Consider the following 24,615-nt stretch of genomic DNA (forward strand, 5'->3'; position numbering starts at 1 on the left):
TTAAGTGAACAGACTATTTAAAAAGTATCAGACAGTTCAGAAAGCAAAGCCTCAAGGCTATGTATTCACTTTCCAATCTATATTACATTTAAGATCAGAGTGAAAAAGGTCTGCCTTTCCCTGAAAGTGGAAACCTCGATCTTTCTTGTGCACATGCTGCCCTGGGGACGGGCGAGGGTACGCCTTCCAGCCCAGCAGGTCGGTGTGGGGCCTGGAACTCTGTATTTCTGATAAGCTTCCTGGTGATACCCAGGCTGCTCAGTGGACCATACTGAGTAGTAGCAAGAGCCACAAGGAGACATATTTTTCAGCTGCAACTCACTTCTTTTCTCCTTTGAGAATTTTAAAGCACACACACAAAAAAATAGCTGGCATCTTCTAATAAATAAAAAATGTCTATGCTACATCTATGTCAATCTGATGAGGTAAACATTAGAAGCCTCCAGTGTTTTAGGAAAATAACACAAAAGAAAAATATAAATTACAAATCTTACAGGCTAGTAGATGGTGCAAACAGCTCAGAAAGAAGGCAGCCATTAAATAAACAATCCAAACACAAGACTGGCTTGTTGGTATGGCCCTCTCAGGTGGGAGTTTACATTCAAGGGTTTAGACATTGTACTACAGAATGCTGGCTTATGCCAAAAAAAACGAGCCACTTAGGTATTTATGACGAAGGCCAAAAAGCATCTGACCGTTGTGCCGCTAAGGAAGTGCATTTGGGTGGCACCCCACCCCCCAGTGTGGAGTCTCAGTCACTGCCCAGCCTCACACCCACCAGGTGAGGCCTCCCAACCCCACTGAAATGTGTGTACTAGCAGAGGGAGAAAGCCTTTCTTTCAGCGAGCATCTCTTGCTTTTCAAAATGAAAAAAAACAAAACACCTAAAAAAGACACAAAAAGCACTTTGTTGAGGAATGAGGGCAGCGTGAGTGATCTTGGTTCCGCCCTACCGGGATCTGCCCCCAATGACAGTGTGCCCGTGTTTCCTTCCATCCAGGGACCCACCGAGAACCTGCTGCAAATATTCCGTTCGGCCGTACAATCCACTTCAGCAATCTTGACCTCTGCCAAACCAGGGAATTCCCTTTTAGAGAGTTGCTCCCAAGTAGGAGCCAGATTCTTACAATGACCGCACCTAGAAACAGAACAATGACAGCCTTGTTGAAGTGCTGGGCCCATTTCACTGCCAAAGTCAAGCTTTACTTTTCTATGAGGCAGTCAACAACTGTCTAAGAATGTATAAAACTCCACATCCTCCCATTCTCTTCCTCTCCATCTTCAACAAGGAAGTCGAAGTCAATATGAAGTAGACTTTTGGATAACCTGATAGAAGCAAGCTGGTCTGAGAACAGTTGGATTCTGAAACCATTTCCATGATACGGTAAATCGGGCTAACTGGCTTATGAATGCACCACGGGCAGAAGGAAATAAACAGGAAACAAAACAGGCTCCAAACATTTATTTTTTAAATTGCTTGAATGCCAAAAACATTTTAGTTCGATCGCTCATGGTCTCAACATTTCAAAACAACATCTCAGCTCCCCTCCCAGGTCAGCGATCTGGTGTGAGCACCGAGGCGGCAACCAAGTTTCGTTCAAACCCTCCCCTCTGCCGGCCCTTTCCTGACCCTCCCCCACCACATGGCCCTGCTCCCCTTCAGTGAAAGGGGAGCTTCTGTCTTCAAACTTGATCTAGAGCTTTAGGTTTTTTAAAAACTAGAAAACAGTTTTAAAGGCATTATTTACTAGTGTTTCTTATTTTTTAAGAACTAAAACTGCACAACTCATACGGGTCATGTGCTCATTAAAACTTTTTATCTCTGCTATTGTGGTTTCTCACAAATATCTGAACTGAAACAGACTGAAGAACAAACATGACATGTGGTGACCTTACTTGTTCACTTTGAAATACAGAATCTAACACTCTCCTTAGCACTCTGCTTTCCCAAAGGGAATGTTTCATTTGCGAAGACAAAGCCTTCTTCCATTTTACAGCTGAGGAAACTGAGGTTTCAAGAAATTAAAGGACACGTCGAGTTACAGTAGCTCATGGGAAGTCTGGGACCTCTCATCTTCCCACCCCTTCGGGCTGCCTTGTTCTCAGACCACGTGCACACGAGCCCTCTCTGCTCTGGCCCCTGAACTGTGTGGCAGGAAGCTGGCAGGTGATCGGGTAACAACGTGCTGAATGGCACTACCAGAAAGCTGAGCTCCACTGGATTTCTCTGTAACATGTAGAAAGACTAAGGAGCAAAGCTATAACATGATGTCCATGGTTTATTTAACCAAAAAATGCCATCCTTTTGGAAAAGCACACAGATACCACAAAACTTAAGTTTTGTATGGCCATCCTAATTCTCCTCCATTACTGTTTTCTCCAAAGCAGACTGAACTTTAAAATAAATTAACGTCATTCACCATAGATAACTGTTTATGAATACCACCAAACTTGAACATACATGACCACAACAGCATAACAATAACACCTCCGTATTTCTTACAACATAACCTGGGTGTCAGTGTAATACCCACCCAACAGTGAGCCTGGAGGGCTGGCTAATGAGCTGAAAAATATGACGGGATTGAAGTGCACCAGGACAAAGTAGATTCTAATTACAGAGACACTTACCATGGAGCATAAAACTTGATGAAGGTTATTCCTTCTGCAATCGTGTCATCGAAGTTATTTTCCGTGAGTGCCAACACAGTGCCCTTCAGAGGATGCAAAAGCCACAATTCAAATACATCACTTAGAGCACAGTGGGATCATGCTTTGGGATTGCAGAAATATGAATCAACATTTTTAAATACTGTTATGTATACTCCAAGGTCACACAAAAATATCCATACCACTTGCACTTCACAAACTACACCAAAGGGAAGAGCAGTGGCCTCTGAAGGGCAGAGATCCATCACAGGTCCCATGGGCCCTGAGCCCAGGAGACGCCTTGAGGAGGCGGCAGGTCACAGCTCAGGGCTCTGTTCCCCACCTGCCCAGGGGAGTTCAGGTGCAGCTGCTGTCCTCCAGGGCTCTGAAGTGTGGACCAGGCAGTTCTAGGTGGCCAGGGCTTGAATCCAGCCAGGCATGAAGCCTGCAACACTGACCAGAGTCCACACACCCACTTCCTGGCCCTCCTGAAGTCTGTACGTACGTGGCTTCTCTCCCTGACTTGAATGCTGTTGTGTTATATGGATTCATAAAATTGATCTTCTCTGTGTCATAGGAGGACCTTACAAAAAATTACAAAAGCACAGGCAATATGTTCTACATAGAAAACTTTTTTTCCATTTTTAAATTCAAAGTAAATGTAAAAACCGTTCACATAAGCTCTGGCTGGATAAATTAGGAAAAAGGTGCCACAAGGCAGTCTGCTCTACAGCGACTCTATCTCAATAATTCTTTAGAGAATCGTGTCTTCTCTTTCTCCAAAAACACATCTGCAATTTTCTCATGAGAGCGGGAACATGGATGATTTATCATGTGACTAAATGTACCAGGGCTGCTCCACTCGAGTCTGGTGCTGAGTCACGCGTGTCAGTGACCGGGAGGTGGAGTGTGCCAGGGGCCATTGTAGAACACTACCATCTTTCTTTATGTTCAGAAATACGACGCCACACTGACTGAAAGACCCACTTAATGGTGGAAAGTCATTATAAATAGAAACCGTTCTGTGTTCGATGAAAACATCCAGAGTGTATAATTATACTCAATTTGGGATGACCTTTATAACCACCATGACACACACACTCCTTTAACATGTGTGGTCATAAGAGCTACAGAATCATTTGTTTACTTCTTAAACCAAAACTTCAACTTTTAGCTGACACCCAGGCAGTCCCCAACCTGCAAGAGTCCAACTAAGGGATGGGCTGTGGGGATGAGGAGGCCCACTATTCCCTGACCCTGGGAGAATGGGTAGGTGGCTTCACTGGTTTTTCAATTCAAACAACTGGGGCTCTGGGAGAGGTAGCTCTGGAGACTCATGACTGCTCCTCTAAGTGCTGAGGGTTGGAGTGACTGGGGAGGCGTTCAGGCACGTCTGGCTGCTGCCCTCTCACCCTGTCCCCTCCTTGCCCCCAGTGCCCCGATGTCCCAGATAAGAACCTGGCATCCTATGAAGTATAGCTGTGTCAACTGAAGTAGCAACATAAAATATTCTAGTTTGGAAGTATGTTGACGAACAGGCCTTATGGTTCTTAGTTAGGCAATCCAAGCACTGATTTCCTGAAAAAACATTACTTTGACTCCCCTTAAATAATCTTTTTCACCCATGGCTTCAGTGTCAGATTCTCCCTAAGCTTCATACACATTAACCTGGCATAGATAACCTGCTTTAGTTCCAGACTGATAATACTTAACTGTCCATTGGACACTGCTACCCAAGTATCTGCCACAGCCCTGAAAATCAACATCTTGAAAACTAAATGCATCACCTTGCTCCACGCTGGCCCTTTTGCTTGTGCTTGGTGCCGTGGTGCACCGGATGTGCCGGGAATCTGAATCAGCTCAGACCCCGCCTATGCTCACTGACGGTACTCACAGGGCTGACTCCCCAACACTGGCGCTACTCTTTCCCTCCATTCCCACTATCGCAGCCTGTTTGGGGTCTCACCCTCTTTTACGACCTAATGCACCAGTTTTCCATCTCTTTCATGCATGCTGTTGCCAATCCTCTTTCTAAAATTCAAATCCTCTAGTGGATCCCTATAAATAATGCTCAAAATCCTTGGCCAGCTGACAAGAGTCCTCTGCAACCAGCTCCTACGGCTCCTCTCCAACATCCTTCCTCACCCCTTTCTCTCTGCTCCCGCCTCTAGCCAACCACCTGCCCACCCCAAAATACACGGCTGCTTCTCACCACGGGGCTACTGCTCACACTCTTCCTTCATCAGGCAAGCCTTCCTGCCTCTCTGCCCCCACCTCTCAAACAACAGTGACCGGCTCTGCACCCACTCTTATCATAGCCCCCGTGACATCTGCATGTATGTGACCTCATGTCGCCCCACTAGGCCCACCACTCTGCACAGGCAGGAAAATGGCTTGTTTTTGTTTCCTGGTGGCCAAGGACAGTGCCTGAAACATAACAAGGGCTTGGCAATCACAGAACAAATGAATCTGAAACCTCACACTGTTGGAATGAATGGAGACACCCCTTGGTGAGTTAGACTGCCCAAGCAAAGTAAGTGTTGTACAGCCATGAGCCTCCATTGCCAGCATGCACAGCTCTTCCTCTGTGGATCTTTCAGGGTCTTCATAAACCACAGGTCAGAGTAAAATGACTGCAGCACAGTGTGGGAATGAACAGAAATGCGGGCCCAAGAGGCAGCAGACAAGTCTTCACAGTAAATATCCTCAAGTATAGTGATAACTGAATCAAAGGGACAAATTTCCCAGGGATTCTGCCTGCACTCAGAATTTTCCTCACTTCAATTTCGGGGAAGCTCTTGCTTCCTTGTACCCCTTACAAGCATGTAAAAGTAGTCAAAGAAAATGCTTTGTGTTGAGAAGTCAGTGGTAACCACCATCTGAATGGCTCTGGACTATCAAATTGTCCTTCTGTCCCAAGCATCAGAGGAGAATGCAGAGAGCCGTGTGGGCAGTGCTGGGTGCATACTCACCTTGTCCTCAGGCTCTGCAGGCAGCACCGGGGCCTCAGAGGGCTGGGCGGTCTCTGGGGTGCCCCTGGCCACACTCTGGAGCTGTGATTCCACGTACTCTCTCAGGGAGTCCAGATCCCGCTTTCCCTTGTACTGGTCAATCTGTCCAGATAAGGCCACACAGCAACATGACCGAGTTAGTGTGCTTGAGTGCTTGAACCACTCACACCTCTTCCAACCCCACTGGCCCACGTGAACCCTCCTCCCATCATCGGTCTTCCCATGGCTGTGCGGGTTATGTGAGCTGTGTGAGGCTTGTGTGCTCGAATTGAAATGGGAGAGCACAGATCATGAACTGAGGGTTTGGCTTTGGTGAGAGAACTCTACAGCTTCTTCCTTCTGCAGAGCTATGAGTCACAGAAGCCTGGGTGCCGACTCAGATACTCTGAGAAGCTGGCCATCAGCCAGAGACAGAGGCAGGGCGTGAGAACCTTACCAAGAGTGAATGTTAACCCTGCTCAGAGGTCACGATCAGAGCTCAGTTACCCTAGGACAGTAGATTTGGGTTATTCTAGTGATAACCTGAGCCACGTGAAAGGTTTCAAAATGGCGTAACAACTGACTGTTTTTTTCAACTACCCAAATCTTATTAATTAAGAGAAGGCTTGGGAGTAAAAGGGAGAAAACTGTACTTGAACAATGATTACAATAAAAAAAAAGAGAGAGAAGGCACCTTTATTCCATTCCATGTGTTCCTTTAAACCAGTGCCCAAACAGTCCACGCTGGCAATTTGCCACGGCTGTTAAGCCACTTGACGACTCAGCCCACTGTGGTTAAGAGAAACACTTTGTCCCAGCACCAAGACGTACCTTTTTACCATCTCGGAACCAGAGAAGAGTAGGGTAGCCACGAACCTGGTTTCCTGAACAGAGTTCATAGTGCTGTGTGCAGTCAACCTATAAATAGAGATCATAGAGATCATGTCCTCAGTCAGTCTCTTTGTGAGCCTTTCTGATAAAAATGGACTGCTAGGCACTTGCTCATCTATTTTTTTTTTAAGGAAAAATTCTAAAGCCCCTGATCTGTAGCATCTCTGCCAGCAAGCTGCAGTTTCTGCAGAGACTTTTTCTAAAGCTGCCTCAAAATACTCAAGCTAAGGGAGCAGGACAACAAGATTTAGAGACATGATTTCTTTATCTCACTTAAAATGCCCATTTTTAAGAAGCAACACTTTACCTTGAGCAGGTTAACAAGGCGGAGAAGGGGAGCCCCGCCCAACACCTGGGCCACAGTGCTAGCTTGGAAATGTATTTTCACGTCCAAACTTGTGGAGTTTTAAAATCAAGGAGAAGTAGTCAATTCTAAATAGAAGTACTTGGTATATGACAAAGACAAAACTGAAAAGATGTCAAATTAAGATCACACTATTTCCTTCGTTCTATAAACTCAATTTACCAACTAACACAGCTCCTCTTCAGGTATTTTATTTCTTTTAAATCTTTATTAAGATTCTGCTTGCTCAACATTTTCATGCAATATTTTATCCGAAGTCACTTCTTTCTTTTTCTACTGGCATTAAAATCAACTATGTGGGACTACATTGTTTTTCAGTATGTCAACAGAGTAGGATGAAAAATGTTACTTTAACAGATAAGACTAAAATCAGAGAGCAGTTAACAGTGTAAAACTAAAGCACAGGAAGCATCAAACAAAAACTGAGGGAGGGTGCATTTTGGGGTCCAGGTACATGTCTGTCCAGAGATGAAGGACCACAGACCAGTTACTGAGGCTGTGTCCTCTCTAGTGACGTAAACTGAAAACAATCCCCCATCAAAGTTTAAAAAATAATTTAAAGTAAGGATACAAGATATAGGGAAGACAGAAGAAAATTATTTTATGACTACTTCCATGAAATGTTCAATAAATATATAATCATAACCATATATATATTAGAACATATCATGGGAAGTTGCAGGCAACCCTGGAAAAACCCATTTAACTAACAACTATTACAATTTCCTAGCCATTGGCTCCACGCCAAGCATACTAAGCTTGCTCCATGCCAAGCATGCTAAGCTTTTTACTTTCATCCTTGTGACCACCAGGGTTAGGTCTCATCTCAGTTTCCAAAGAGGGAGAATGAGGTATGGTGAGGTTGCCCTAGGTTGGCTAGCCAGGTCCATCTGACTCCCAGATTTATGCTTTTGCCCATCTCGCCATGCTGAGCTGTCTCGTTAACTAGAGTTCCTGGACACACAGCACGGCTTCTGTATAGAGATCAGCCCCCTGGCAATGTAGAAAATGAGATATTTATTAAAGGAAATCTAGGCAGGGATGTCTGTGGATGCCAGAGGATGGATAAGATTAAAAGTGTTTGATGGCACAGAAGTTGTTAGACATCACTTCTGGCTTCTCTGCATAAAGTGGGAAAAGCTGGAAAGAATTCCAGGCAGCAGAGCAAGCTGGGGCTCACCACAGGGAGGGGCTTCTGCGTGTCTGCATGAATACAGAGCCGAGCGTCCTTCAGGAAGGAGCTCTTGGGTGAGATCAAATGTGAACAGTTTCCAAGTACGTCCACTGAACATTCTCTAAGGCTTTGCCCCCTATCTCTGCAGAAAGGGTTCTGGGGCTGCCAATTCAGAATTGGCCGTTGCTTCAAAATAAACAGAGGAGCCGAAGCCATAATTTATCTCTAGGCCGTGGAAAAGCCAGCACATGAGAAACCAGGCTGCCATCTGGGAAGGTGAAATGAATTATCAAGTGGTGCACTAAATGGAAATAATAAATCAAGTTTGTGACTTTGCACACAGAATGAATAATGGGCTACTCTGCTAATTAATCCAGCCAAAGGCAGTCTATTTCCAGTTTAATAAGGGTTTTCACTTACCTTGCCAATCTTGACAGTTTCGGAATGTTCGAGGCCCAGAGCCAGCTGCTCCCAGGTTGGAGCCAGAGCTTTGCAGTGACCACACCATGGAGCGAAGAACTTGATAAAGTGGTCGCCTTCCGTGGGGAGCCAGGGCAGAAAAGGGGGGAAAGGGAGTGTAACTTAGATGACACCTAACTAGAAACTGAATGGAAGCATCTGATCTTTGTCCTCTTGCAAAGTTCAGTTCAGTGTGAAACCTTTAACTGGTAAAAAGTGACTCTCCATCAAAAATGTCTATATCCATGAGTTCGTTAACAATTCTCAAAACAAAAATTAATTTGTAATCTTTGGAAGATAACAGGGAACCAATTTATTGGAAAACTAGAAATAAAAAAAAAGAATCAGGCATTTACCCTGTCTTGGATAACCAAGTGGTTAAGTCAGGACAAGTTTCTCTTGCTAAAAAAAAGGAAGATGGGATGCTTGAATTAAAACGGCAGCATTTGGTGTCCAGAATGAACGAACAAATCTAGGCCCTGACATCACAGGGACTTCGGCAGCTATGAAGTCCTGCCCAAACCACCCCCCCAAAACATCAAATGGAAATTGGTACTGTCTCTCGATCCAAGTAGCAAGCAGTTCACAGGGACTAGAGGAATCAGGGACACAGGTTAAACCACACTGTGGGGAGACAATCAGCAAAGGCCACACAGGGAAACTCTACAAGTCAAACCACCTAAGCGGTGAGAAACAGAATGGAAGGAAGAAGGAGCTGTCGGGGGTACACAAAGATTAAACAGATGTAAGTGAGATAAATTTTAAAAAGACCAAGCTAAATGATAGCGTTTAGGAGCACACACTTGTGTGATGACACCATAAAGAAGAGCAAGGAGAGGTTTCTGTAGAAGTCAGGATGGTGCCTCTTCAGGGGGCTGTGATGGGGAGGCTGGCTGGTTTATTTCTCCAACTGAACAGTGGTTACAGGGTGGCCAATTTATAACAATTCACCAAGCCCTACCTCTGTTTCCTATATCTGTGTTTTATTTTGCAATGAAACAGATGGCTTAAGAAACTGACAATTATGCCCTGGCCCAGTAGCACCCTGGTATACCAAGGTTGTGGGTTCAATCTCCTGTCAGGGCATTTACAAGAGTCAACCAATGAATGCATAAATAAGTGGAACAACAAACTGATGTTTCTCTCTCTCTCTAAAATCCATAAATAAAAATTAAAATAAAAAACAACATAACTCCCATGGCTAGGAAGAAAAAAACCAAATCCTCAAATGTCATTATTTAGAGGTTGGAGATTTTTTTTCCTAGGCTGTTCTACCTTGACCAGAATCTTAGAGCCTAAAAGATGTCAGGCTGAGACCAAACTGAAAAGTGGCTGTGGCCTCCTGTACTCAGCAGAGGTAGCATCTCTAAACACTGCTCTTCAGCAGTGACCTGCTCAGGGAGCGACCGGAAAGGGTCTGCAGAAATGGTCTATGACAAGGTGATTTTGGTGGCACACCTGCAGGGAGCCCAAGCCAGTCTTGAATTAGAGTGCATCCCCTGCAGGGGAAGCCCCTAACGTTCTCCTGTCAGAGCACTGGTACAAATTAAATAGCCATCTATAAGGAAAATGGACAATAGTTGAAAGCATCACAATTATTTTTTACCTTCAATGTGGTGGGGAAAAATTTATTTAGACCTTGAGTGGGGTTGGGCTGACTCTCAGCAGGCATGAAGTTACAAGGCCAAATATGATTTTAAGCCCCTTTTCACAGCATTTCCAACCCAGACTTATGGGAGGATTTCTCTCCATGGTAGCATTTGAGAATGGATTCAGCAAGAAAGCTGAATCTACTTTCAAGTCATTCACTGCTGAGCCAACTCTTCTGAAACGTAAGGAAAGAAGGACTTACTGACATTAGAAGTTGTACACAGAGCATTTTAATATTTAGGAGACCATTTTCAAAGATGAGATATAGTCTAAAAAAGATTCTACATGTAAAGGGCATGTATTCTAATTCACATGTTATAACAGCTTCACCGAACAAATGAAACTGTAGTGTAAACAGATAAGAGAAAGTGTTGGTTCTTCCTCAGATCAATAAGTACATGATTAACATAAATATAAACACTTTCTTACCCAAGGATGCACTGTCCAGCTACTGTACAAATCGAATATGTCACTCACGATTTATGAACTCCAAATTTCCACACCCATGGCTTTAGCTTAGCATTAAAATTCTCACCCTGGCTGGTGCAGCTCAGTGGACTGAGTCAGGGTATATGCTTGGGTTGCAGGCCAGGTCCCCTGTAGGGGGCATGCAAAAGGCAACCACATACTGATGTTTCTCTCCCTGTCTCCCCTCTGTCTAAAAATAAATAAATTAAAGCTTTAAAAAAGTTTTCATTTCCATAAGAACAGAAAAAAGGAGGAATAATTCCCGAGAGGAAGAGCATTAAAGTGATATTAATGGGTGATGTTAATGGGTCCTGAACAGAGAAATCCTGACTTAGTGCCATAGACGCTGCTTCCTGTGAGTCCTCAAGTGGCAAGAAGGACAAGACCAGCAAGCCAGGGAGTGACGGATGGTCAGTGGCTCTAAGAGGTATGTACCCCACTGGGAATGCCCACAAATGCGCCTGCCATACCTTGTGCGACGTGCAGCTCAAAGTTGCTTGCGGAGAGCTCATACAGCCCCTGCTTGAGCTCAGGTGCTCTGGGTGGTTCTACTTCTGGCTCCGGTGTCTAATGAGAAGAAACGAGAACACAGTCACTGAGCTTGTCAGTGAAAACTTAGTGAAACCCATCAGAGAGGTGACCTGTGTCTGTCCATAACCTTCTGCAGATCTTCCTTACTTGGCTGCCTTTCAGCTATGTGGGATGCCGCTATGTTGAGGGAGATAAGGCCAAGGCAGGAATGGACTGTCAGGTCTTCGGACGCTTCAGTAAGAAGCCCCTTGCCAACCTCCTCCTTCTTCCCCAGCAACGTCCTAGCACTGACAGTGGAGGGAAGTAGGTGGCAGCCATCTCCGCCTCAACCTGTCCTTTGCTGCCCCAAACGCAACTAAACAGAGCAGAAAAACTGAAGGACAGGCCCTCCTCTACCTAGCACTCTGTCCCGCTGTTTGAAACACGATCCGAGATTTCACCTAGACTACAAAATGAAATTCCTGATTGCCTGGCTCTGGAGGAAGAAGTACCTAAACACACAAAGGTACCAAAGCAGACAAAACTGAGAATGAAAAACCACTAGAGAAGAGAACGACCTAGCTATCATTTATTTACACAAATGGTAAAAAAGAGAAAAAAAACTTTGAAGGAAAACTATGAAGGACGTGATAAAAGAGAAAGGTAGGTGATAAGAAGGTACATTTAGATGAATCAAGTCAATAAAGAGAAAACCACAGGCAAACATAAGCTGTAATTTTAAGAAATATAACTCACAGGACTAAGTTTGGGAGAGAAACAAACAACGAAGGTGCAAGAAGTGGCTTTTTAAGAAAGACACCCAAGCAAACACCGATGTGCACCACTGCACCATTACCGTAGTACTTATCACACAATTCTAAATTTCTCAGTTTTTGAGGCCAGGACAGCTGGGGTAAAGAAAAGATCTCTGAATTACCATTTTGCTGTAGACACATGGTTATTACTCGATTGCTTTGTGGCAGTTCATATTTCTATTAAAAAGAATACTCAAGTTACATCATCAAAAGCTTTAAAAGTGCTGACAGCTCAAAGGTGTACAGAGTTGAAATCATAAAGCCCATGAAGTTTTCCTTTCTGTGGCTGGCTTGTCAAACTTTCAAAGTGCTAAGCACCCACACAAAAGGATGCTCAAGAGAATGGTGGCTAAGAGGTCAAAACAGGTGAAACAAAATACTCTATATGTGTTGTACGGTGTTCAAAGAGCTTTAGTACTGAGACGTTATTTATGGCACTTAGGGGACACTTTCACTTCCTGTGCTCTGGGGCACACACCGGAGAGGTGCCCTCCCTCATGGGAACACCACAGCACATCACAGAAATGGGTACACTTTAGATTCTTTTCTTTAAATAGAGCAATTATATATTTTTAAATTATATTTTATTGATTCAGTTATCCTGACTTTCCCCTTTGGCCCCCCTCCACTCAGCAGCCCCCACTCCCTCAAGCAATCCCCCACCATTGTTCATGTCCATGGATCATGTGTATAAGTTCTTTGGCTTCTCCATTTCCTATACTGTACTGTACATCCCCATGGCTGCTCTATAACTACTTATTTGTACTTCTTAATCCCCTCATATCTTCACCCATTCTCTCCCTCCTCCCTCCATAGGGCAACTTTCCAGTAACAAACTTCTTTTCTCTTGCTTTTAAGAGTCTCTCTTTATACTTAACCTTTGGCCTTTTAATAATGATACCTCTTGGAGTGGGCCTCTTGCATCCATAATTGGGACTCTCCGACTCTCTGCCCTTCCTGGACTTGCATGTCTATTTCCTTCACCAACTTAGGGGAGTTTCCTTTCACTATTTTTTCAGATAGATTTCCAATTTCTTGCTCTTTCTCTTCTTCTGGAACCCCATGAGGTGAATGTTGGACCTCTTAAAGTTGTCCCAGAAGCTGTTTATACTATCACTTTTTTTATTCTTTTTTATTCCACATACATTGATTGGTTTGATTGTTTTGATTGGTTGTTTTTTGCTTCCTTATGTTCCAAATCATTGATTTGATTCCTGGCTTCATCCATTCTACTGTTATTTCCCTGTAAATTGTTCTTTATTTCAATTATTGTATCCTTCATTTCTGACTGGGTCTTTTTTATGCTGCTGAGGTCCTCACTAAGTTCCTTGAGCATCCTTATAACCAGTGTTTTGAACTTTGCATCTGATAGATTGCTTATCTCCATTCACTTAGTTCTTTTTGTGGAGTTTTGATTTGTTTTTTCATTTGGGCCATGTTTCTTTGTCTCCTCACTTTGGCAGCCTCCATGCACTCGTTTCTATGGATTAGGTAGTGCTGCTTTGACTCTATCTCTTCATAGTGTGGCCTAATGTAGTAGGTGTCCCGTAGGGCCCAGTGGCACAGCTGCCCCTATCACCCAAGCTGGGTACTCATGGTGCACCCTTTGTGTGGGCTGAGTACACCCTCCTCTTTTAGTGGAGCCTTGATTGCTGTTGGCAGATCAATGGGAGAGATTTACCCAGGCCAGTCAGCTGGAAGGACTGGCTGTGACCACTAACCACCAACCTGCACACTCCATGGAGGATCAGCTGTGTAGGGGAAGGGTGGTGGTGCTCCCATGTGATCTGTAGCTGTCCACTGAGTGTGCTGGCTTTGGGGCTTCCTTGGTGGTACAGGTAAGCCCCCACCTATGTTTTGCCTGGGGCCACCCTGCCTGAGCTGTAAAATAATCTGAGATGGCTGGTACTTGTGTTAGGCTTGGAGATTTCTAAGCGAAGCCAAACTGTGACTGTAATCTGGCTTCTGCTAAGGATCACTGAAGCCAGCTGTTGCTTGTTTGATAGGACTTAGGGGTTAAGACCAGCCATTTTTATGAAAAAGCAGCTTGGGTGGGCCTGTAAGTTGGGTGGGGTAGAGCCTCTGTGGGTCTCTAAGGTGAGTCACATAATGTTAGCCAGGTTGATGGAGTCTCAGACATGGTACCAGCCTACTGGCTCTGTGGGGGGAAGGCTCAGCAAAGGGACAATGGCCTTTGCTCACTGCAATGCCAGATACTTCACTCTCTCCCTGTATACCACTGGTGCCCTTTCAAACTGCCACCCTGGTACTGGAGCTCAGAGGGCAAGTCTGAGCAGGTGAGTCTGTGTGTGGCCTCCCCAGGAGGAGCTGCTTAGGGCTCCAACAGCCTCCTCCATTGACTCAATCTCTGCTGGTTTTCACAGCCAGAAGTAGTGGGGATTTGTCTTCCTGGCACTGGAGCCTGGGCTGGGGGCCCTGGTGTGGGTCTGGGACTCCTCACCTGTGACATATCTGTCCTGAGTTTCTATCCATCTGGGTGGGGGGCCAGCCCAATTCTATGTCCATGCCCCTCCTACCAGTCTGGATGGATGTGGTTTCTTCAATTCTGTAGGTGTCAGACTTCCATTCAACTTGATATCTGATGGCTCTGAATGATGGTTGTTCTGTATTTTAGTTGTAGTTTTGATGTGGTTGTGCAAAGAGGCAAGCCATGTCTGCCTATGTCACCATGTTGACCCGAAGCTCCCAGTCTAGATTCTTAAGAAAGCGTTCTTCCAACATTGAGCAATGGTATAAAAGTAAAAGTGGTCTTTTTTTTTTCCTGTCTTGATACTTTATGTCTGGGAATATATTCTAAAAACATCACTGAAAGTGGGGAAAAATGTTCTTTACAAAGATAAACATGTTCCTTATAGCATTTCTGATGACAGAAAAATTATAAATACTAAATAGCCATTGACAAAAAAGAGCTGAATTATGCAAATCCACATAATATATGACTAGTATAAAGACAACATACCTATATAAAAAGATAATAAAATAAAGTGTTTATATAACTGTTTAAGAAAAAAATATGGAAGCAAATATGGAAATATAAAAATTGGAATAGACTGTAAGAAACGGTAGGTTTTTTCTTCGAGTTTCTTTATTATTGCTGTAACTAGAGGGGAATCTAAATTTATCCTGTATAAATCTAAAAATGTATATATCAAGTTATTTAGGTATAAATACAGATGAGAAAACCTTCTAAAACAGTTTTTGCTTACAATGAACAGCAAAGTTCAAATTGGAAAGAATTTTCTGTTCACAATATAAAGTTTGTTTCTACAGTAAGGCACACTATCATTGTTTCTGCAGTTGTGTGAGATCCCTATTGCTCTGAATGACAGAGATATGGCCAGTGGGTTAACTGTGGTTCTAGAGTGGTGATGGGTGGATCCTACACAACCATGCCCCCACCCACTACAGGAGACAGGACACTGCTTCTCAAAACATATAAGCTGTGCCTAGACCTGGCCTCCCTGTCCTTCCAGCATGCACTCCAGGCTGTCAACCCACTTAAGGGAAGTTGGCTCACAAGACGAAGTCTCTCTGCCATCCTGATACTGGCTGCTGGTTTCTTAAATAAAGTCAGCAGAGGAGGTTGGATTTAATTTTTTGTAAAATGTTTATTTTAAAAGGTTTTTTTTTTCTGAGACTATTAACTCCTCTTTAAAATTAGCTTCCCCCATCAGAGAACACTTTCATAAAGGAAACAATTTGAAGTTTAAATCTATATGAAAGTCACACCTGGCTCATCCAGCTTTCTTGCCAGAACTGAGATGCAAATTTACTCTCTGAGAGGTTTGTGGTTTTCCCATTACCTAAAATTAGATAAGACTCTGGCCAACTTATTCAGCACCACATTCCAACATTCTTCATCATGTACTTACAGACTTTAAAATGTGAGGTATAGATGCACTCAGGAAGCAGCCAGCTTCTGAGCAGCTGTGACATTTGGGGGAGAGCTGACACACCACAAAGACCCCTGGGCCCCACAAAGCTGCTGGAATTACACATGAGCAAAAGAACGTCCACATCTGTGAACACCTACCTGACACAATAAAGCGGTCTAAGTGAAGTTTTAAATTGAAATCACATTCAAAGCCTTCGGCTGCTCTGAAATTTTTCAACAGAAACACACAACATGGGAATACTGGGGCTCCCTCCAGTCCCTCACCAATGCAATTCCACAGACTGTCTGAGTCCAACTGAGCCCTGGTGGGCCGGGGCACTCAGCGCTAATCTGGAAGTAGCACACACGGAGGGACACGGCGCATTGTTTATGATCACAGTGATTTAAAAAAATGAAGGCTCCCAACGTCAAATGGAGAGAGGGAGGATTATAAATTTTTCGTTGTAAGTAACATTTCACACACAGCTATTTCTTTAAAAAATATCTCAGAAATCAGTTTCCACCAATTTCCTGATACTACCCTTAATGTAGAGAGGAACATTAGGACACTAAAAGTTTTAAGAGTATTAAATTACATTATCAGCAATGTTGGTTAGGCTGTTACAGACTAAGGGTGGAGAGGAAAAGGAAAGATCCACATTCTGGGTACAGGGAGTGAAGTACAAGCCAGCTGGTAGCTGTGGGAGGCGGGCAGGAGGGCCAAAGCTAGCCTGCACAGGATACCCTGGCGCAGGCCTGGTCCAGACCCCAGGTGGGTGAGAGTCAACCTCTGACGCTGAGGAATTATTGTTAACTGTATTACAGGTGGCAGTCGTGAGGCCATGTTAAAAAGTACTAGGGGGATCTGTCAGATACATACTGAAATACTTATAAATGACACTCCGTCAGGGCTGACTCTTCAGCCAAACAGGAGATAGAGAGGCAGGTAAGACAAAACAAGGCTGACAAAATAGGGATAGTTACTGAAGCTAGGGGATGAGCACATGGGACCATCCTCATCACAGCCCTCATCATGCAGACAGCATTCTCTAGACCAGCGATTTTCAACCTTCCTCATCTCGTGGCACAGGTAAACTAATTAAGAAAATTTTGTGGCACAATAAAAAATATATATTTTGCTGATCTGACAAAAAGTTATATAATTTTGATTTGTTTACACCAGAGGCTATTATTGTGATGGCTGTTGACACTTTGTTATTGGACAGTCTAAGGGAAAAGAGGTCAGTGCCCCTGACTAAATAGTCAGGCACTGCCTGTTTTAAAAATTCTTGAGGTACGCTGGTTGAAAATTGCTGCACTAGTCTCTTCTTTCCACTATTGGTCATGTTTGAATATTTCATGATAAAAAGTTTTTAAAAAGTTAATCTTTTCTACTTACACAGGTAAGAGTTAAAATCATAGAGAAAAAAAGTAGATGGTGGTGGCCCGGGGCTGGGGGAGGATGAGGAGTTAGTGTTTAATTACACTAAGTTTCAGTTTTAAAGATGAAAAGAGTTCTGGAAATGGATGGTGGTGATGGCTGTACAACATTATGAATGTACTTAATGCTACTGAACTGTATACTTAACAATAGTGAAGATGGTAAATTTTACCACAATAAAAAAATTTAGAAGGAAAAAAGTTAATATTTACTTATTATACCAATGAGTTCTAAAAAAGTAAAACTAGCCTTAAAATGGTATCCCTAATTTTTCACCTAAACTGGCCTCACTACCCAAAAATGTAGGAAGGAAGAGGGAGGGGGTTTCCTGTGCACTCACAGCAGGCTCATCATTCAGCGTCTGCAGCATCCAGTTTTCCAGGGCCTGGAAGTCCCGAGGACCTTGGTACTTCACAGCTTCTTGGCCAGGCTTGAAGAACTTCAGGCTGAAAGGGTAAAAAATGATTAGACAGAGCAGATTTTTAAAGCACTTCGAACTGCTCTGAGTCAAGAGCACTGCCTTATCGGGGAGCAAACTCCTTTGGTGGAGCCGTCAGAAACGGGTTATCAATGGGCTGCAGCCAGGCACGCATCTGCCACTCTCTGATAAAACTCGCCAAAGGAAAAGATGATACATTCACTTAATCCTAAACCTTTAAACGTTTTACATTTTATTCAAGAAAAATAAGGTTGAGACGAACACATCAAGCCTGATGCTGTGCACGGAACGCCAAGCGGCAAGCGCTCGACAGTGCAAAACGCTCAAGCTTCTCCCTGCTCGGCATCTGACATCCTCCTCGGCTCTAGTAGTCTTCATATCCTGCTCTTTTTTTTTTTCATGTAAAAAATTAGAGCTGTGATAGAAAGAGCATTGTTTTGCAATAAGTGTATTTCCAGGCTACCGTGTCAGCTACTCTATTCTTACAAAGCATAAATATCCAGGTATTGTAAGAATTCAAGTCTACAACTGTAAGAACAACCTTGACACTGGCTGATATAGTCTATTCACTTCTTCACAGAGAAGGAATCTTTCCCTTTTTTCTACACATATTAGCTTCTGACAATATCTGCAGATAGACTATGAAGCATTTCTTTATAGGTGAGCAAAAGACATCGCCAGAGGCTGAAATTAATACAACCAAATCATGTAGCATGCCACTGGTAATGGAAAAACATGCTCCCGATAAGATCTGGCAGAAGGTGTCAAGGAATGGGGGTGGGAGGGATTAATTCTTCCACTGACAAAATTAAGAGAAGGTGTCAAGGATGGAGGAATATGGCTACTGACACAAAAAACATAGACTAGCTTTTTTTTTTTGGCAAGCCTATTCATTTAAAACACCCCTAACACTTGTACAAGCACGTACATGGTATTTGTTAGCAAATGCCCAATATGTAATGTCAAATGGTAAAAAGTCAGATGTGCAGAAATCAGAACTGTGGGTTTGATTAGCTAACTCCCCAATACCTCACAATGAAGTTTCACAGCTATGTAAGAAAACCAACACATTGGTTGGAGTAGGTATCTAAATTAAAATGGGCTTCCTGGCCTCATCCAGAAGCTAAGATCTGTGATGGGCTTAGGTGACTTTACTAATGTGTCTCCAATAAAGAATATACTGGGTCTGTCCAGAAGGTATCCAGCCATATAATATGAAAAAGATATTATAGATGATACAACATAAAAAATATTGTACACAGGACAGTGATGCCTCAGTCCCCTTTAAAGTAGGTACCCTGGGACCTTATACAGTTTTCCCAATCTCCATCAGCTGCCCCATTGTATTTTCCTGAATTTCACTGATGGTCTGAAATCTCTTCCCTTTCAAAGGTGGTTTTAGTTTTGGGAAAAACCAGAAGTCACAAAGCACCAAATCTGGACTGTGGCGGGCCAAGTCACCTGAGTGATTTGATGTTTCACAAAAAAACTCTGCACAAGAAGTGATGTGTGAATGGGCACCTTGTGATGAAGCTGCCAATCACCAGTTGCCCCTGGCTTCAGCCTTCTGAATCATATGAATAGTTTCAACAGAGGAATGTTCAAGCTTTATGCAAAATCTGATGCAGATTTATTGCTCTACTTGCTCATTTTGAATGCAACGGCCACACAGTACACATATTCACTCAATGGCATCTACTGCCCCCACTGACTAGTACAGTGAAGGCGTCACTGTTCATGCATGTGCATTCTAGTCCAGTTGCCTTTGCTGCCAGGTTACATCAAGGTCACACAAACTGTACTTGTTATATTAATAGCTGAACTTTTTCTAGACAGAGCTCCTATGTGCTGCTTCCTCAGTAGCTTGTACTTTTATAAGGATAACAAAAGGCTAAAACCTAACTAGATTTGTTGGCTGGTGTGCCTGGGACTTCCTGAAATTTAACATTTTAAGCAACTCCAAAGTATGATCTCACAATGACGAATGCCCACACCCACCCCTGGGACTGCACAAAACTCTGCAAGTATGTGCTTTGCCCAGACAACTGGAAGATGCTTACTGTTCTCTACCTCCCTTCTATCTTTCGAGCATCTCCCTCCACCAAAGAGCTTCAGGATCCTGAAAACATCAGATGTCACACTCATTTCCCATTTCTTTGCTAACTTTAAAAACCAGTAAAACCTAACCTGCGATATTTTTCTAATTTGGTGTGCTTTAAGCAAAACAAAATAAACAATTAAAAAAAAAAACCTTGTCCTGTTGGATTGAAAATCTTTCTGTCTGCCCAAGTTTGAGATTCTTCCTAATGTTTATAGATCCTAGGGATAAAATTAGAGCTTCCTCTACAGACTTTTCAGTCTGACTTCAATTCTCATTGAGGATGGAGATGAAGGGGGTAATGGAGAGTGAGCTATGGTGCAGAAGACCAAAGTACAGCCCCAAACTTCTCTATCACGAACCTCCACATAAGCATTTGTTTTTGTTGTTGTTTTGGTGACCTATTTCTTTTTCCAGGAGACTGCAGGGGAGAAAATAGCCATGTGTGGGTCACTCTGGCAAAGTGTGATGATAGTTCTACTACAAGTGATGATGTGGTATTATGGGTTGAACTATGCCCCCCCCACCAAACAGATCTGTTGAAGTCCTAACACATAGTACCTGAAAATGTGACCTTATGTAGGAATAGGGTCTTTATAGTGATAAGTTAAACTGAGGTTGATAGGTGGGCCCTCATTTACTATGACTGTGTCCTTATAAAAAAGGGGAATGTGGACACACAGAGAGGCCTGCACACATGAAGCCACATGAAGACCGAGGATTGCAGGGAGGCAGTTACAAGCCAAGGCACACCAAAGATGCCGGCAAAGCCCGAAAGCTGGGAGGAGGGAAGGAAGGACTCCCTGGCAGGTTTCAGAGGGAGCAGGGCCCTCTGATGCCTTGATTTCGGGCTTCAGCCTCCAGAACTGTGAGAATAAATTTCTGTTCTTTCGGCCAGACGGTTTGTGGTGCTTTATTATGGCAGCCCCAGGAAACCTCCTTCATTCAGCCCTGCCCATGCTCACATCTTCCAAGATGATAAAGATTACTTTCTGGCTCAACAGGAAGACCTCAAAACATCTTCCTGAGCAGCGAGCCACCTGTACAGGTACGGGAACTCAAATGCCCTCCCTCTCCAATCCTTCCCTCCAGCTCCAGGTGAACAGGGAGAATGACTTGGAAGCTCAGGAACTTACATTCACTGTCCAATTCAGGCCCTGCCACGTCTCTCTGAGATGAGTACCACTTGGAGGAAGGACAAGCTCAACAGGTAACTCTGAATACCCTAACGTGACTGTGTTTTGTGCAGCACATTCCACCTCCTGCCTTTAACAAAAGGCAGCTCCTACAGCTTCCTGTGTGTCAAGGTCACAGAGGTCCCTCCCAAACCTTGTTCGGCAGAACATAAGCTCATTTTACTTTGTTTTACAACACAAAAACAGGGCATGTTTTTTTTGGGGGGGGGGCGAGAACATGTCTCCTAAATAAAAACCAGGACACGTGATCCAAGATGGACCTTTTAAAATCCATGAAGAGCATCTGTGGAGTTGCACCAGAGAGCTCGTATAACCAGGTCCAGATGGAACCCTCTACTCCTCTCTCTGTTGCCCCCTAACACGTGCTCTCTCAGCCCTAATGCAGCTCCTGTTGTTTTGCCTTCCCTCTGGCATGTTTTGTAGTGTACACAGCCACAGGGCCACAGATTGCCAGCTGCTTAAGAGTGGACACCATGCCCTGACTGGTGTGGCTCAGTGGGTTGGGCACCATTCCTCAAACTGAAAGGATGCTGGTGCAATTCCCAGGTAGGACACATACCTGGGTTGCGGGCCAGGTCCCCATTTGGGGGCATGTGAGAGGCAACAGATCGATATCTCTCTCCCTCTCTTTCTTCCTCCCTTCCCCTCTCTCTAAAAATAAATAAATAAAATTAAAAAAAGAGGACACCACAGCCAACCATCCAACCATTTCTCCTGCCACTGTACCTTGAAGTAACAGGCTCTCAACAGGTAAGCATCCACCTCCTTACCTGCTCCCACTACTCACTGACCGCTTCTTTAGGATGCTCTCCATCCAAGCAAGTTTACTTTAAAGGCAATGCTGTGAAGCACAGCACAGTGATGCCTTTTAGGTAGGTAAATATAGTGGGAAATTTTCTCTCTATCTGACTTGACTTGATGTAGACTTGAATTATGGCACTGAGATTAGCAAGCATTCAACAAAGACCAAGAATTCTGAGTCCTATATGGAAATGCCAAATTTCCAAATGTTAGGGGAAAACCTAACATTTGCTGGGTATATTCAAATTGGTGTTTGCACACATTTTATTTCATAAGGATGTGTAGGGGGCTGAAGTGAGTATCGGCAACCTACTCTGGACTCAGAGGTTAAATAGTGTGGCCAGAGCTGCATGATAAGTAGATCGTAGAGCTGGGATTCAAACACTGGCTTCAAGGTTCCAGCCCAGAGTTCCATCCACTTTTCCATGGTGACTCTCAGGTTTGAAGATAGAGTTCAGGTTTAATACAGACTTTACTTAATTCATCAATTTGAACAACTATTTTGGGAATTGCAGTACCAACCCTCCCCCATCCTTCTGGAAATAGCATCTTCCCTTTTTTTGGAAAAGGGCTCTTCTCTCCAACAGTCGCCACGTGGTCTGAACAGGGCCACTGTCTTCACACAAGATTCTGTCCCTCTGGCCACAAGGGCTGTTCTCAGAATGAACATCCCATCCAAGCCAGGCCAGTTAGTGGCGGGCCCAAGAATACCATGGCAACAGGGAGATGCAGAGCCAGAAAGTTAAGTCACCTTACGGGAGACACAGTAAAAACAGGCTCCCAAATCTTTGGAGCTGAATCTCACAGAGCTTCCCCCATAGCCTACTAATTACTCTCCTCTTTTGTTTATTAAGTCAGTGTCAATTTCTGTTTCTTAAAACCAAAAAACTCTTTTAACTGTCAAGGGAGTAAGTAGCACCACTTGTCAGAACTACTGTATTCCATCTTCCATCTTGTTACCTTCTGTCCGACAGAAATATCCTCTGCCTGTTACCTGGGAAATTACTCTAGGAAGGATGTTTAGGAATAAGAGAGTGACCAAAAGTTCATATTAATTTGATGACAAAATCTGTATTCATTGTGTAAATGTACTTGTGAACATCAAACGTGACAGGACTTCATGGAGATGACCATTTTTAGTTCACAAACATATGTTCTTATAAAAAGGCAAACCCATGCTGATTAATAAAAGGCTTTTTCCAGACAAGGCACAAAAAGCCATCCAACACAGACCCAGTGGTAAATATAACCTTTCCCTAACAGCAGGAACTGCCTGCTTCAATGTAGCATGTCCTCCCCCCTCGCCTACAAAGGAAGATACCAAAAAGTAACATGGACTTTCTATGGCCTAAGGCAGCTGATCATAAGATGTGGAAAACCTAGAAGGTACGGGAAGCCCTTCTTACTTACGTGGGGTACCCTCGCACCCCCTGGGCAGAGCACACGTCTGAGTCGGCTGTGCAATCCACCTTTGCCACGTAGACTTTGGCATCTTCCATGCTGTTGTACTTGTCTCCCAGGTCATTCCAAGTGGGCTGCAGCCGTTGGCAGTGCCCGCACCTGTAACAAGGTGAGAGTAACACACATACTGAGTGCAGGGTCAGAGGATGCCCAACCCACCTCTTCAGTCATTTCCACGGGGCAACAGGACTCTCTGCTCCTTTCTTCACACCGCAGCAGAGAGGGGTTAGCTCACAAGTACTACAAAATCTCACTCCCAGACTTCTAGCCAAGATGGAGGAGTAGGTAGACACCCTGTGTCTCCTCACACAACCAAAAGAAGGACAATAAAAATTTAAAAACAAAAAAACAACCAGAACTGATAGAAAATCGAACTGTATGGAAGTCCGACAACCAAGGAGTTAAAGAAGAAACATTCATCCAGACCAGCAGGAGTGCAGAGACAGGCAGCTGGGGTGGAGAGGACTCACTGCAAGGTGGCAGGTGGCAGACCCAGTGAGGCAGCGGATTGTGGAGCGGGGCGCACAAGGCTGCAGCTGGCCGTCAAGGCAGCGGCCGACCGGGTGGTCCCACATTTGTGCACAGATAAACCAGGTGAAACAAAGGGGGAGTGGGATTGACCGCATAACCCAGGGCCGCAGCCAGGGCCCAGGGAAATAAAGCCTCAAAACACCTACTGAAAACACCTGTGGGGGTTGAGGCACAGGGAGAGACTCCCAGCCTCACAAGAGAGTTCATTGGAGAGACCCACAGGATCCTAGAATGTACACAAGCCCACCCACACAAAAATCAGGACCAGAAGGGCCCAGTTTTCTTGTGGAAAGCAGGGGAAGTGACTGAAATCCAATTGGTATGTCCCACCCTGGCAAATACCTAAGGCTCTGCCCCTCACTACATAACAAGTGCGTCAAGACAAAAAAATGGCCCAAATGAAAGAACAGATCAAAGCTCCAAAAAACTACAACTAAGTGATGAAGAGATAGTCAACCTATCAGATGCACAGTTCAAAATACTGGTAATCAGGATGCTCACAGAATTGGTTGAACTTGGTCACAAAATTAGATGAAAAAATGAAGGCAATGCTAAGTGAAATAAAGGAAAATGTACAGGGAACCAATAGTGATGGGAAGGAAAGTGGGACTCAAATCAACGGTGTGGACCAGAAGGAAGAAAGAAACATCCAATCAGAAAAGAATGAAGAAACAAGAACTCAAAAAAATGAGGAGAGGCTTAGAAACCTCCAGGACAACTTTCAGCATTCCAACATCTGAATTATAGGGGTACCAAAAGAGGAAGAGGAAGAGCAACAAGTAG

At 44.0% G+C, this 24,615-nt stretch overlaps 1 protein-coding gene across 1 annotated transcript in view; it reads right to left on the reverse strand.

Annotated features, from left to right (window-relative positions):
• Nucleotides 1-24,615, reverse strand: part of TXNDC5 (thioredoxin domain containing 5) — a 31,200-nt gene that overhangs the window by 1,880 nt on the left and 4,705 nt on the right. Inside the window, exons 2-9 of the mRNA XM_045841657.1 lie at nucleotides 23,251-23,400; nucleotides 17,647-17,752; nucleotides 11,116-11,212; nucleotides 8,489-8,604; nucleotides 6,471-6,557; nucleotides 5,622-5,762; nucleotides 2,632-2,714; nucleotides 1,009-1,138 (exon numbers count right to left, since the gene is read on the reverse strand). Of these exons, the coding sequence (XP_045697613.1) occupies nucleotides 1,009-1,138; nucleotides 2,632-2,714; nucleotides 5,622-5,762; nucleotides 6,471-6,557; nucleotides 8,489-8,604; nucleotides 11,116-11,212; nucleotides 17,647-17,752; nucleotides 23,251-23,400 (910 nt within the window). The remainder of the gene's footprint in view (nucleotides 1-1,008; nucleotides 1,139-2,631; nucleotides 2,715-5,621; nucleotides 5,763-6,470; nucleotides 6,558-8,488; nucleotides 8,605-11,115; nucleotides 11,213-17,646; nucleotides 17,753-23,250; nucleotides 23,401-24,615) is intronic.

This window comes from Phyllostomus hastatus, unplaced genomic scaffold, assembly GCF_019186645.2.
Source record: "Phyllostomus hastatus isolate PE091 unplaced genomic scaffold, TTU_PhHast_1.1 phas_contig_37, whole genome shotgun sequence".
NCBI classification, from domain to species: domain Eukaryota; kingdom Metazoa; phylum Chordata; class Mammalia; order Chiroptera; family Phyllostomidae; genus Phyllostomus; species Phyllostomus hastatus.